We start from the raw sequence: 14,730 nt of genomic DNA, 5'->3' as shown, positions 1-14,730 counted from the left end.
AGGCGTGGGGGGTCTTGCTCTTCCCGGGATCTGCTGTGGGCAGGGAGCCACGCCGGGCACCCTGCCCCTCCACACGGCATCGCGCAGCCGGCCGACCCGCCTCCTCCCGGCGCTCCTTGCCGGTAGGTGGCATCCCCCGTCCGCGCAGAGCACCGCCGGCAGCGGGGAAGGGCAGGGAGCGGGGCGGGGGACAGGGCAAACCCCGAGGCCCCGGGGGCGGCGGGGTCCTACCCGGGGAGACGCCGCTCATGGCCCTGTGGCCGCTGCTCGCCTTCCTCCTTTTCGTTCTTGCCCTTTTGAGAAGCCACCTGCCGGGTCGGGACGGGAGCGAGCGGAAGATGCATGAAGAGAAGTCGCGATCTCCAGGGGCTGCAATAACACCCCGTCTTAATTGTTCCGCGCTGGGGGCTTGCTCAGCTGCCCCTCAGAAAGCAAGTCCCTCGCCACCGCCACCGCCACCACCCGCGGCCACAGACGAGGACTTGCAGTATAGCCCAAGTCTGCCAGGGGAGTCCTCAGCCTCCCCCCCCCCGAGGACACCCCGGACGGCCACGTCCAGGAGAACCCGCGCCCCATCGTGGCCCCCACCGGCAGGCCGGGGCCGCGCTGGTCCCGGGGACCTGGTGCTGCCGAAGGGCCGCCGGTGTCACACGCTCGGCGAAACACCGGTGCGTCCTGCGTGGGTGTCAGCAGGAGACCACGGGCAGATTCGGCTCTTCTGGTTTCCTGCTACAGCGGTTCTTTCCCATAAATTTTCAAACTCCACCGTTCTTCCGATTTCAGAGAGTGGGGGTTTCTTTTTTAAGACGGTTTTAAACGTTCAGGCACATCAGAAAGTACCAGGACAAGAGCAAGAATAAAAGGAACAAAAAGGGAGTAAAAAGGAAAAATACTAATTCTTTGTGAAGAGGAGAAACCTCTCGGAGAGGAAAAGTCCTGTTTCTGTCTTTCTTTTAGTAACTTGCCCTAGGACCCAAAAAACAATTCAAAGAGGCATTTTACTTCCTATGAACTGTAAATCTCGAATGATATTATCAGTCTTTCTACAGGAAAAAATAGTAGTCATTTACTGGGTTTGGGGTTTCTTTTTTCTTCTTTTTTTTTTTTTTTTCTCTTTTGTAACTTTTGGTGGTATTCTCCAGGCGCCTTAGTAGTGAACAAAATGTAAATAGGATTATTTGGAAATAGTAGAAAGGATTATGTTGCAAATCCATGGAACTGGGTTTGAAACAGGGTGGCTTGTAGCTTTGGATTAGGACAATATATCGAAAACGTACTTCAAGAAAATGGTGTGAGTTGTTTGAGAAACGAGATTTGAGCAGTTAGTACGCTAGGCATCAGTCCGCCCTTCTCACGACGATTTCTGCCAGAGCACAAAATGCTCTCCTACTCCTCCCAGCCCAATCGGATCCTGATCGTGGGTTATCCGCCATGCGCTGGGAATTTCCAAAGCTTTTCTTTTTAAGACCACGGTATTTGCATTTATGTCAAAGTTTGGGGTTTTTTTTCCCCCTGCCAGGCTTCGCATAAAGGGGGTCTCCGCTCTGCTGCTGTCCTCGCATGTATCACCTGAATCTGGGAACAGTGAGACTTAACTAGAAAGAAATCCTTTGTGTCGCTTACTCGGGGGTGTTGCTCCTACACTTAGAGCAGAATTCGCATTTTAAAGGCCAGTGAATTCTTTTCCTTTGCATACGAAAGAGGTAACACTAATTCTCTGTTACTGTTTCCCATAATGGAGAGAGCTGTTTCTCTCCCGTTAAAAACAATAGCCTTACAAATAAACTGTGAGATTAGCGGTGTGCTTTGCGGGCGGTTCTTTGAGAGTTTGCGAGGTCGACATCGAGAGATATTTGATTTCATTCTTAAATGAATTAGACTCTGGAGGAGAAGGGGAAAGAAACGTCTCTAAACCATCCCGCGGACAGCAGAAGTTTGAAGTTTATTAACTCACCACCTCCCTCTACGGCCTGATTATTTTTTTTTCCCCTCCATCCCACGGAAAGCAGGACCCCGTCCCTGGGGGCAGCCCAGGAAGACACAGAGCTCCCGGCACCCTCCGGACGGCTCCCGGGAAGATGCTCCAGCACTTTGGGACAGACTTGGGTTTTTTATTCTTCCAGGGAGGGGGGGAGTTGTCTTTATTTCCCCTCTTTTCCACTAAAGACGGCCCCGGTGGCCCCACGGCCCCCCAGAGCCCCTTCTGGCGGGGGGGCCGGGGTGGGCGGTGAGGCGCCCCGCCTGAAGGGGGAGGAGGAGGGGGGGGGGCACGGCGCCGCCCGGGGCCGCCGCTCGCCCCGCCGCGCTCTGACGCCGGGAGCCATGTGATGGCCCCCTGGCTATAAGGCGGGGAGGAAGGCCGCCCTCTCTGGGACTCGGCCCCAGCCTTTTCACCGTCTTTTCTAAGGCCCGGCAAGCCGCCCCCTCCGCCCTCCCTCCTCGCCAGCCTCCTCCCCTCTCCTCCTCCCAGGACTAGGCGCGCTCACTCCTGCCCCGCATCCATTAATGTCTGGGGGCTGAGGTGAGGAGAAAGAAGGGGAAACCGACTTCCAGGCGCGGCGGCACAGACCCCCCGCCCCCCCACCCCCGACCCCAACCAACCAAAAAAAACCAGCCCCAAAAGCCCCCGAAAAGGGGGGAGGGGAGGGGAAAAAAAGAGAGAGAAATCCAAAAAGCAGCAAAAAGATACCCCGAAACAAAACCCAAACCAGCCGCCGCCTCCGAGCGAGCGGCGGGAGCGCTCCCGCGGCGCGGCGGCGGCGGCTGCGCTGGGGGCCGGCGCGGCTCGGAGCGGCCCGCGTGCCCGCGGCGGCGGCGGGGCGGCTCTCCGCCAAGCGGCGCGGGGGCCTGGCGGCGGCGAGGAGGGCGCCCGCCCGCCCGCCGCACCGCGCCGGCCGCCACCGATGCGCTGCCCCGCCGCCGCGCCATGACCCTGAGCTCGGAGATGTCGGAGGCGTCGGCACTGGCTGAGGAGACCGACATCGATGTGGTGGGCGAGGAGGACGACGAGGAGGACGACGAGGAGCCGCAGCCTCGCCGCCGCCGCCGCTCCTACGCCGAGGAAGAGGAGGAGGAGGAAGAGGAGGAAGAGGACGAGGAGGATGTGGGCGACCTCCACGACGACGCCCTGCTGCCGCAGTCGCCCGTACGCAGCGGAGGCGGCGGCGGAGGCGGCGGCGGCGGGGCGGGCGGCGGAGACGGTGCCGGCGGCTCTCGGCCCCCCTCGCGGGGCGGCCCGCAGAAGGCAGCGGCGGGCGGCGGCGGGGCGGGCAGCGGCGGCGGCGGCGGCGGGGCAGGCGGCGGCGGCAAGAACAGCCTGGTGAAGCCCCCCTACTCCTATATCGCCCTCATCACCATGGCCATCCTGCAGAGCCCCAAGAAGCGGCTGACGCTGAGCGAGATCTGCGAGTTCATCAGTGGGCGCTTCCCCTACTACCGGGAGAAGTTCCCCGCCTGGCAGAACAGCATCCGCCACAACCTCTCCCTCAACGACTGCTTCGTCAAGATCCCCCGGGAGCCCGGCAACCCGGGCAAGGGCAACTACTGGACGCTGGATCCCGAGTCCGCCGACATGTTCGACAACGGGAGCTTCCTGCGCCGCCGAAAGCGCTTCAAGCGACAGCAGCTCCCGGCGCCCGAGCTGCTGCTCCGCGCCGTGGACCCCGCCGCCTTCCTCCCGCAGCCCCCGCCCCAGCCCCCGCAGCAGCCGCCCTGCGCCTACGGACCCTACGGCTGCGGCTACGGCCTCCAGCTCCAGCCCTACCACCCCCACTCCGCCCTCTTCGCCTTCCACCACCCCTCCCCGCCGCCCCGCCAGCCCCCCGCCGCCCCCGGCAGCGCCCCCGGCGCGGCGCTGCCCCCCGCCGCCGCCGCGCCGCCGGGCCCCTTGCTGCCGGCGGCGGAGCTGGCACGGACGCCCTTCGGCTACGGGCACCCGCTGGGCCCGGCGCTGGCGGCCTCGCTGCACGCCGCCAAGCCCGGCAGCGGCGCGGCGCTGGCCCGCTCGCCCTTCTCTATCGAGAGCATCATCGGGGGGGGGGGCGGCCCCGGTGCCGGTGCCGGTGCCGGCTCCGGGGCGGGCAGCAGCTGCGCCTCGCAGTCGGCCGCCGCGCCGGGGCTGTCCCGCTCGCTGGGGAGCGCCGGGGGCGGCCTGGCCCCCGCCGCCGCCCTGCCCGCCGCCCCCGGCTTCGCGGCCCGGATCTCTAACTGTTAAGGGGTTTTGGGAGTCTTTCCGAAGGTAGGACCTGGGGATCGATCGCCTGGCTCCGCTGCTGGGATGCTCGGCGAACGCCGCCCGGACAGGCTGCGGGCTTTGCACGGGGATTGCGCGGTGGGGCTCGGGGAGCGTCCGCCGCGGTATTTATGCAAAGCCGGGTCTAGATGATGCACGGGCAGGCGGTCACGCTATTGGAAAGTTACTCCTTACTCCTTAAAAAGAAAAAAGATATGGTGATAAATAACGTCTCTAAACCGTTAAAGTTCAGAGATTCTCAGGTCTAGGAGCTTGAAAACAGTAATGTACAGGAAAAAAAAAAAAAAGGCTTGAGGGAGGACAGCAAAGCAATACTTTTTCATTTTAGTACACTTGTCTCATGTACTTTTATAAAAGAAAAGAAAAGAAAAGATTAACATGTTTACACAGAAGAAAGTCAAGATTATCATTTCTTATTTTAACCTGTGTTTTGTATTATAATAGACTTACGGAGTTTTTTATTTTGTACTTTATGCTTATTCTTTACAAGGAATATTGTTAAAAATTACTGGCAAGTATTATTGTACCATTTTAATGTAAAATTTTTACACATTTTCAAAAATAAAATTTTTAATTTTCAAAAAAAAAAAAAGGAAAAAGAAAACCCAAAAGCAAACCCAAAGACCAAAGGAGCCCAGCCAAACAATTGGCTTCGGGCTCTTCCCTCCTTAATACTTCTTTCTTCTTTGGGACATTGATTATTTTTTTTCTTCGGGTTTAATAGCACAATAGCCAAGGAATTTTACGGCTTGAAATTTATTGTGTCTGGATTTGACCGCGAAGAAGAAGAACAGAATATGATCTTTGCAGTCAAACCATTGTTAACCCTAACGGAGAATGAAAGACAAAAAAAAAAAAAAAAAAAAAAAAAAAGAAAAAGGCAAGGACAAAAGAGAATAAATAGAAATAGAGGTCTCTCATGCGGGGGTAAAGCCCAGTTCTGTAAGGCACCAAACAAGGGATTGATTAAAAAGCCGGTTTAAAACTATTTTTATACTTTTGGGTGTGTTCTAAATCACAACTGCATCACAGTTTGGTTTCCAAGAGGCCCAAAGGAAAATACTATTAATAAGGGGCACGTACTGAACTTCAGAGAGATTTGTCCTAGACACTTATGTTTCTGTGACGATAATAGGGACATGTGTTTCTACTTTTCATTATTTATAATATAAAATGAGCATTGGAATATCCTCGTGTGACAAGCTGATTAAGTGCACGAGTTATTGAAGTAAGGACATGTAAGTGTACAAAACAAACGTGAAAGCAGCTTTTCTGATTCTGAACTCTCGTCTTAATCCACATGCAGCCGATAGATACCTATTTCACGACTAAAATTATTTCTTAACCGAAAAGCCTTCATCAAATACTCGAAGCTCAGGCATGAAAAGCGAATTGGAGGTTTTAAGAACAGGTATGCGTTCGTTTGTTATGGACTAGGACATGCATTTTTCAAATCAGGGAGTCGCTTTTCGAATACGACTGTATTTATAAAAATTCAGTAGATTCGGGGATAAATTATGTGAATTTTCGTACAAAAGAAAGGAAAAAAAAACGGAGAGGTGCCTTTCAGTACTCTTTGGAGTGAGGAGGGGAAGGTTGTGCTGTTACATGCCTTTATATATCGAAGTGCCTCATCGCCTCGGTTTTAAGTATTCTCGTGGATAGAAAAGTGATGCTTTTTGGTATTGTTTGTAGCGATGCAGGGTTAAATTAATGGTTTTCAATAAGCGGGAAAGACTGGACGTAAGATCTCTGCTGGGTTCCATTTGCGGTCTGCAGCTGCAGGGCCTCTTTGGGTATCCCGGGGTCCCTTCGAGGACGAGGAATTAGAGTCCCCTTTAATTTCTAAAACTAAAGGGGAAAGATCCCAGAGGCACCGCGTACGTACCCTTCGGGAAGAACATATCTTTTTTCATGAGGGATCGATTAACCTCTTTCCCCGGGCCCGGTCGGGGGGATGCGCCGGGCCCGCCGCGCCGCTCCAGTGCGGGGTACCGCGCTCGGCTTCAGGCGCCCTTTGGAAATGCGGCCGAAATGAAGCAGGGGAAGGTTTTGAGAGGGAGAAGGCGGCTGTAGCCGTGAGCGCGGCGGTACCGGGCTTCCCGAGGAGGGATGCCGCTTGCGGTCGGTCCGGCTTCTGGAGCAGCGGCCCGGGGCGAGAGGCCATCTGTGTCCTAGCGCTGTCCCCGCGCAGTTAGAGGGGAAGACCGGGTTCCGGTGGCCCGGTATTTGTTTCTCTTGGCTTCCTTGCTGCAAACCCTGGGGAGCCCGGCGACCTCCCCTGCGCGGAGGCCGGACCGGGGCGGCCGTGCGTCGGGGTCCGAGCGTGCCCGCCTCCCTTCAGAGGAAAACCGTGCTCAAAGGTACATATGGCAAGGAAACTGCTCGGCCACTTGTTCCTTCCACGCTTTATGCCGGTCGCCTGCATCCTGTGCGGACGGGGCCTCCACCTGGGAGTTGGCAGGGAAGCTGGCAGGAGCAAGTTGCAACCCGTAGTGTAGCTTTATTTATTTATTAAGCTCTTAGGAAAGGGGTCGGGGAGGGGTCCTGTGGCGCTGGGGGAAGACCCCTTCGGCCCCGGGGCCCGGCGGTCCTGGTTCCCCCCCCCCCCCCATCCCCTGCGCTGCGCTGCGCGGTGGATGGCGGCGGCGGAGCAGGTGCCGCCAGAAAAGGCGCCGTCCCCGCAGCCCTTTGAGGGTCTCGCAGCACCGCCGGGCCACAGCGCCCCATTCGCATGCAAATAGCCCGCCGTGCCCCCACCTCAAACCACCACCCCTCTACGCCCCCCTAACTTTCCCCGGCTTTCAAGGCGAAGAGAGGGGACGTGGAGTCCTCGCAGGGACGGAGCCCGGACGAACAATTCCTGCAAAATAGGCTGGCCCCTAATAAACAAGCTGGTGGGACAAACAGGATAGTGTCGCCTCCTTCTCCTCCTCCCAGCTACAAAGTGTGGATTCATTAACCCGTCTCCTTTTCTCATCATATCCCCGTAGGGCTGAGAGACGAATTACTGGAGCTGAATTGGGAGGGGATTGCTCTATGAGGGGGCTAATGTTTCAATCAGTTCCTCCAGAAGGACCACACAAAAAGAAACTTTTTAGTTTATGGTGCTATTATGCAGAGTTTTAATCTAGGGATAGATTTAGCCAAATGTTATCTATTGGGAATTTAATGAAGCCCTTATGTATTCAATCGTTTTTTATGCCACACACAGTGTCTCTATCCAGAAACGTTTCCTTCCACATATTTCTTTGTTTCTGTTGGGTGATTTATATATTTTTAATTAGGTTTTTTTTAAATTATTTCTTTTCAAGCATCTTGTATAACGTTTCTCTCAAGCAGGACTGTATTAGGTCTCTTCCCACATCCCCTATAAAATAAGCTTCCCCTTCCCTCGCCTGTTTCGAAGCTGATTAGTTTCCACGTCCGCACAACTGCACCCTTGCCGCCGCAGCGCTCCCCCCTCCCTGTGCAGGGTGGGGGGCGACACCGCGATAGCTCTGCCGGCACCGGCATGGGCTGCGGCGGCCAGGGTCTCCGGCCGAGACACGGGGCCCCTTTGCGCGGCTCCCCGGTCCTGAAGCTGGTCTCCTCCCAAACCTACCCCATCCTCAGCTCCTTCTGGCCATACATTTGCTCCTGGTCATTTTTCTGGTGCCGAGAGACGCACCCCTGGGGGCAGAGGGTTGCCGGCTGGTGCACCCCTCGTCCTCGCAGGCTGGTTTCAAGTAGCCAGAGCCAGCCCCATCTCTGACTGCGGAGGGTGAAAGCGGGGGGGCCAGGGCCTCACCTGCTCTCAGCTGCTCCCTTTCTTGCAGCGCTGGTGGCGATACCAGCGCACACGGTCGCCCCCGCCGAGACTGAGGCCTGTGCGGGGGATCCGTTGGAAAGTGGATCTGGTTTAATAGTCCCTTGGCGCGGCCCGGAGGCTCCGCTCCGTACGTAATACTTTCCCTCATTACTTACAGTAAGTACTTCAGTAGTCTCTGATAATATTGTATTTGACAGAAATCATGGAAATTATGATCGTGGCCAAACGCTCCCTGCGCTGGGACTTGCTAACCAAAGCAGATCCGTTTTTCAGCTTGTTACCAGCGGCTTCCCCATCCGCAGAGTAGTTGCTCCCGCTCTCCTTTCAGCGCGGCGCCGGGCCACGCACACCGGCGGGACCCGGAGACCGGCGAGGAGCGGCCGCCGTGTGCCCGCCGCTGGCCGCCTCCCTAGCAGGTAGGTGTGCGCTCACCCTTCGTCCCCGCCGCCCCTCACCCCCACACCCCCGGTAATCGGCCGCAGGTGACTGCAGGGCTTCTCTGTCCTTCTCCTAAAGTTCTTTCCCTGCCACAACCCCCACCGTCGAGCAGCCGCCGTGGTCTCTCCGCTCACTGCCCCTTCCCGCACGACGGAGATGCGGAGGAAAGATTCGTGCATAACTGCGTGTATGTACATGTGGGCAGGAAAATATCACCCCCGACGGTAACGAGCTGCTTTTGGATCTATGCTGCGACAGCAAATACGCTCGTTGCCTCTCTGTGCAGATAGGTGCCCATCGATTTGGGGGAAGGCGGAGACCTGCAGGCGATCCCCAGATCAGTAAACCCCTTGTTTCTGTTTTTCTCTTGCAGAAGAGCTCCGTGCCCCGCCGCCAGCACCCGCCCGGAGGGTTGCTGCAGGCCATCGGCCCCCGCAGCCCCGCCGGCCCCTTCCCGGCCGCCCTGCCCGGCCCGGCCCGGCTCGCCGCGCAGCTCTCGGTGAGACCCAAAGGAGGAGAGGCAAAGGGCTGGAGGGGGTTGGCGGGGGCCTAGGGAGCCCCGCGGCAAAACTCGTGGCCCGCCCGGGTGGCATCGCGTGCTGTGGGGGCTGCACAGCGGGGCAGAGCCTCCGCGGCCGCGGCGGTGCTCCGCGCCCAGCCCGCCCGTAGGAGCGGGGAGGCACCCGGCGGCGGCTAGGCGCGAATCACCGCGGGAACCCCGCGGAAGATGCACCTCCTACGAAGGTGTGCCATCAGCGCAGGGCTCCGGCTCCGCGGGCTGCCGCGGCCAGGGGCGATGGGGCTCCAGCTGCAGCCTGCGCCTTGGAGAAAAGGAGGAGAGACCTACCGCCTAGGCTCTGGAGTGCCCAGAAAGTAGAAAAAAAATATGACTGTACGGAAGACGTTTTGATTTTTTTTTTTTTTTGTAATGCAGTGTCTAGCCAATTTCAGAAATTATATCACTGAGCTGAATTCCGAGGGAAAATTGTGTTGTTTTTTTTAATCAAAATAATTAAACTTGCCCTTTCTCCAAACCACAAGAGACCTGTTGAATTGATTCTACGTTTCCCTTTCGTTGATGGAGCAAAACGGCATGCAGAAGTCTGCGGGGCCCCATATTTAGATGATAAATTATACAATTTATGTTGGAAGCAAAAGGATAAATAGAAATTTCAGTTGTTGCATTAATTCGTTGTCTGAGACAGGGAAAGCCTTATCCACGGTTAACCAGAAGGTATTTCTCTCCCCTCCGCGCAACAGAAAATCATCTGCGTGCATCCAAACGCGTGTGTACGTTCAGTCGTGTGTGCCCGGGACCCATTGGTGCCACCGACCCGCGCCCGCGCATCTGTAGCACTGCGGTGGTCGCTCCGGCAAATGCCCACGCTTTGGAAAGTCCTTGTGCAACCCGGGAATATGGCTCTTCCTACGGCGGTTGGATGTAGGTCTGCTTCTCAACTTTCATTACGGGAGAGCACATGCACACCTGTATACACGAAATACATTAAATACACACAATCAAGATAAATGAGGTGTCTTCCTTGGGTTTTCTTTTCGTAAAATAAACACTGTCACTTCTGCTTATTTAGCAACCGCTAGACGAAACTGATAGCTTTCTAATATAGGTGTATAAAGTGAAATTCCACCTGTCGACTGTACGAAAGGAGGGGTAAAGGAAAGCAGTTTCTTCGGATCAACAGTTCACGATTAAGGGAACCATTGGTGAAAAAAAAAAAAAGATTGTCCAGTGCAGAGCGAGGAGGGGCAGGTATGTCAAGTGACTGGCTTGCCCGAAAGTGGACGAGGTCGGAAATTATGGACCCTGGAACATAATTTATACTGTTCAGCCTCCCACTTGCACAAAATCCCACCCGGGGAACTCGGTGGGTTCTGTCAAACATTCTCCTCGCCTTCCTGGAAGTCCTTAACTTGTCTCTCCCCGTGCAGACGGCTCTGCATGTGGGGCAGCGTACATGAGCGTGTGCTCTCCCGTGCTGTCCCGCAAGCGCTGGGCAGCCGGCGGCCCCGCTAACACCAAACCGCAGACCTCCTCCCCTCTGCCTCCCGCTTCTGTTTGAGAAGCCAAAGGGCGGCCCTTCTCTGGAAATTAACCTCTTTAGATCGCTTTCAGCACGACTCCCCTCTTGATGGTCTTCCCCGGGTGTTCAGACATCTGCCGACCGGGACACGTTTTTCGGGGGAGACCCCAGTCCCGCCCATGAAGCAGATCTCCGGCCCGAGCTACCGACGAGCGACGTGGATGCCTCTGCTTTTAAACCGACTCCCTTCCCCTCCAGCCTCCTCCCCACCCAGAGGAAGCCCGCAACAACTTGCAAACACACGGGCAAGCCAAACCCAGCGCTCCCACAAGAGCTTTTGAAGCCGGCCCCAGAGCTGCGGCTGCGAGACGGCGCCCTTCGCCTGGGTGAGCGGCGCAAACCTCCGCGCCGGAGCAGAGCCGGGGGCGCCGCGGGGAGCCCGGCTGGGGGGGGCCCGGCGGCTCCGTGCTTCCTCCCCACCCCAGGTATGCTGCCGCCCTGCCTCGGCTGTTCAGGGCAGCCGGCAAAGCAGACCACAGCTGCCGTCGAGGTAGCGCCCGGGTTTGATAACGCGCTCCGACACGGACAACCCGTGGCCCAGCCCGGTCCTGCCTTTGGGACCCACGCGGGGCGTTTGGAGACACCGTGGGACGGTAGTGGGAGGGAGGGGGGGCAAGTGGGGCGGAGGGGGAGCCCGGTGCCGGCGCTATAAATCCCTCGGCAATTGAGTTCTGCACCTTTGATTTGAAAAATCGGATTCCTTGAGTGGAAACAGTTGACAGGAACCTAAAAGGATTAGCTGCATTCCACACAGGATCATTTTTACTGGTAACATTTTGAAACGATTGATCCCTTCCAGACTATAAACAATGTCCAGAAAAATGATCTAACGAGACTTCCATTGTTTCCTTTTGTCTACGATTCCCCTTTCGCCAGCAATTTGATTAGGGACTTTGACAGCCTGGGTCTTAATTCCACCCCCCAACCCCCTTTTCCCGAGAGAAGTATTGAATTTTAAATCGCTCACAATTTGGTCCGTAATCCCAATCTGCCAGAGAGCAAGCAAGTGTGGGGAAAGGCAGGTAGGGGGGGGAAGGAGCGAGGAGAGCGGGCGGAGAGGGGAGTGGGGTCTTAGTTGCCTCAGGGTGCCGAAGTGAGAGGTGGGGGCCTTTCTGTTTGCCATGCTTCTTCTGCGGGCTGTTGTGCCGGCCTGACGGAAGAAAGACAAAGGAAAAGCCCACAGGTGGACACGTTTGTCCGGGCCGTGGCAAGGAGAGAACCCCACGCGCGGCCCGGTTTTCCCCCCGTGGCCAGGAGGGACCCGCGGTCCGCCGGCCCTGACCTGTCCCTCCGCTCCCCTCCCGGTCCCGTCTGCGGACTTACCAGGGTCACATTAGCGGGGGAGAGGGCGAGGAGGCCCTGCCCTGCCGTGCTGGCCGACAGACTTTTCCTCTGTTTTGACACCTGCGCGCACTGCCCCATGCTCCTCTCCCTGATTTATCGCCCAGCTAAAGGTTCAGCCTTCCTCAAGCCACCCGCGCTGCTTCCCTCCGCACCTTCCTCCCTGAGAGGAGGCGGTGGTGGGCTGGAATGTGGGGCGGAGACCCTCCTCAGCCCCCCGCCTGCCCCGGTACCCCAACCCCTATCACGCATCTCTGCACAAATGCAGCCTCGACGGGGTCGCCGCGGGTGCTGGCTCCCCGCTCCCCGGCGACAGACTGGGAGGCGGTGGACCGAGGTGGGGGCCCGGGAAGCAAGCTGCTTCTCAGCACCTTCCCCTTTCTCTTCCTTCTCCTCCACGCGTGTGTGATCGCGGGGCCCCGCGTCCCAGCGGCGAGTGGGCAGGAGGGGCCCGAGAGGTGCCCCAACATCGCGGGCCGGCCCGGGGCTGGCCGTGCAGCGGGGAGACCATCCACCTCGGGACGACGAACAGCCAAACCCACTGGGGGAAATCCCGGACGGGAAAGACAGCTCAATTATGTGTCCCCCTCAATTAAGAGACAGCAGCGCCTGCCCCTCGGATTCCTCGGGGCTTGTCCTTCGTGTTAGGCTCCGGGATTCTCCTTCTTTCTCTCTTTCTTCTTTTCTCCTTTTTTTTTTTTTTTCTTCCTTTTTCTTTTTTTCCTTTATTTCTTTTTCCTCCCACAGAGAATAAGCCGCTCCCTGACGCAGATTGGCAGCATTGAGCATCTTCCTAACTTAACTCTGTCTTCCTTGCATCTATCAATCCACCTTTCTAATTAGACTAATTAGAAGATATGTGGAGTGTTGCTGGGTCCATAGACTAAACTGCTTAGGGCTTGTGAAAGGAAGGCTGAATGCCCGCCATGGGAGGTGGCCATTCAGGGGGACGGTAACAGTTGCTACATTTATCTCCTGCCATTGAAAAGAGCTCTGCTTAAAGCTCGATTAAAATGTTTGGAAACTAATGCCACCGTGGATCTCTCTCTAATTAGAGGGCCTGGATAGATCACCCTGAGCCGTCAAAAGAAACTCCTTCCCGGGCCTGCCTTTTCTGTTCAGGAGAATTACTTCTCTCCACCACTACCCCGCCCCCACCTCGAAAAGAGAAAGAGGGATGGGAGAAAAAAAAAAAAAAAAAAAGAAAGAAAAAGAAAATAAAAGATAACGCAGCCATAAAAAAGGCTGCGGAGGGCAGAACAATGGCGCTAGGCCGAAGTTTTCCCTGGGCTCGCGGGCCCAGGGTCTCCGTCCCCGAGGTTTCTCAGCGGCCGGGATGCTCCCGACCCCGGCGGAGCGATAGGGGAGGGGGTCTGGATTGGGCTCCTGATCTGCTGCCAGCCAGAAAGGAGCTCGGGAAGGGGGAAAAGGCCGTCGCTCTCCTCCCTCGTCCAGCGCGGCCGCGCTGCGTGCGCAGGTGCGGAGCGTGGCTCTCCGTCTTGCCTCGCTGCCCTCCTCCCTGTGCTGTGCCGCGCCCGCCTGGGTCGTAAAGCACCGGCGGGGTAAAAAAGGGGCGGAGGGCAGGTAGGGACAGGTTACCCCCGGGCGGGGGAGAGGGGAGCTGGGCGGCTCCTGCCCCCAAAACGCTGCCTGCGGGAAGCCCAGAAGGAGCGGCAGCTCGGGCGGGGTGAGGGAAAGGCGGCTGGAAATCTCTCCCCGGGATGCCCCTGTGCCTCCGGCTCGCAGCTCGGAACACCCCCGCGCACCCGAACATGCAACACGCCTTTGCATCCCTAGCAGCAGCTCAGACCCCGGTGTCCCACCGCATGGCCCCCGGGATGTGGACGGGGGGGGGAGGAGGGGGAGGAGGGTGCGGGCAGACCTCGTGTCCCCCCGCTCATGTCGGGGGGACACAAGCACCGGCGGAGCACTCGTAAATCTACGGCGCCACTTCTTCCCTGTACAACAGAGGGATTTTTGTCCTCATAAAAGCGAATAAAAGATTGGTGCTGACGGGGGAAGGGAGGAGGAAAATGTTCTCTTCATTAACACCAGCCTGCTACACCCAGATGCTTCAATGTACGGGCTAGATATGACCAAAAATGCCTGAAAGGAGCTCGCACTCATGACTTGGCAGGCGACGAGCTCCTGACAGCCGGTGCCGAAAGGGCGCTCACCCGGGGGGGGCGCACCCTCCTTGTGCCCGTAAACAAGGGCGCGGGGGCGCCTGCGACCCTCGGTGCCGTCGGGAGGTAGCGGAGGCTGGCGGCGCGGATCTCACTCCGGCGTCTTTGATGGTTGCAGCGCACCACGTGTCAGCAGAGTGGGCCAAAGCTGAGGTGGCTTTTTTCTAATTATTATCTTTTTTTTTTTTTTTTTTTTTTAAGAACGACCCGATGGGCCCTTCTGGAGAAACAGTCGTATCTGCCACGGGAAAGTATCTGCGTCCCCCAGGAGAGGCCTCTTTGAGCCGCTGGCGGGTGCGATCTCGTGGGAGAAAGACCTACGGGAGGGCCAAGCACGGAAAAATACGTGGCATCTTTCCTTCTCTTCCAGGCCTCCAGAATTACCTTCTCCAGAGGCCTTCTGACGGGGAGGGGAAGGGGCGAGAATTAGGATGGTCTGCTCGGTGTGCTCGCCTTTCCCCCAGCAGTCAGGCGGTGTTGCCGGCGGGGAAGGACCATCTCCGAGCCCCGGGTGACCAGGCAGGCGGGAAGCCGAGTAGCCCCCGCCGTGTCCCGGATCTGCCCGCTCTTCCAGGCGCGCTGTCCTCTGCCCTCGGCCAGGAG

General features: G+C 57.5%; 1 protein-coding gene across 1 annotated transcript; it reads left to right on the top strand.

Moving 5' to 3' along the window:
* Positions 1-2,926: 2,926 nt before the first annotated feature.
* FOXD1 (forkhead box D1) lies at positions 2,927-4,213 on the top strand. Its single transcript, XM_074166690.1, has one exon. The coding sequence runs from the start codon at positions 2,927-2,929 to the stop codon at positions 4,211-4,213; it is 1,287 nt and encodes a 428-aa protein (XP_074022791.1).
* Positions 4,214-14,730: the final 10,517 nt, after the last annotated feature.

The sequence above is a fragment of the Numenius arquata genome, chromosome Z (genome assembly GCF_964106895.1).
Source record: "Numenius arquata chromosome Z, bNumArq3.hap1.1, whole genome shotgun sequence".
NCBI lineage: Eukaryota > Metazoa > Chordata > Aves > Charadriiformes > Scolopacidae > Numenius > Numenius arquata.
The sequence above is the reverse complement of the archived record's forward strand: the minus strand, read 5'-3'. Positions and strand labels throughout refer to the sequence as shown.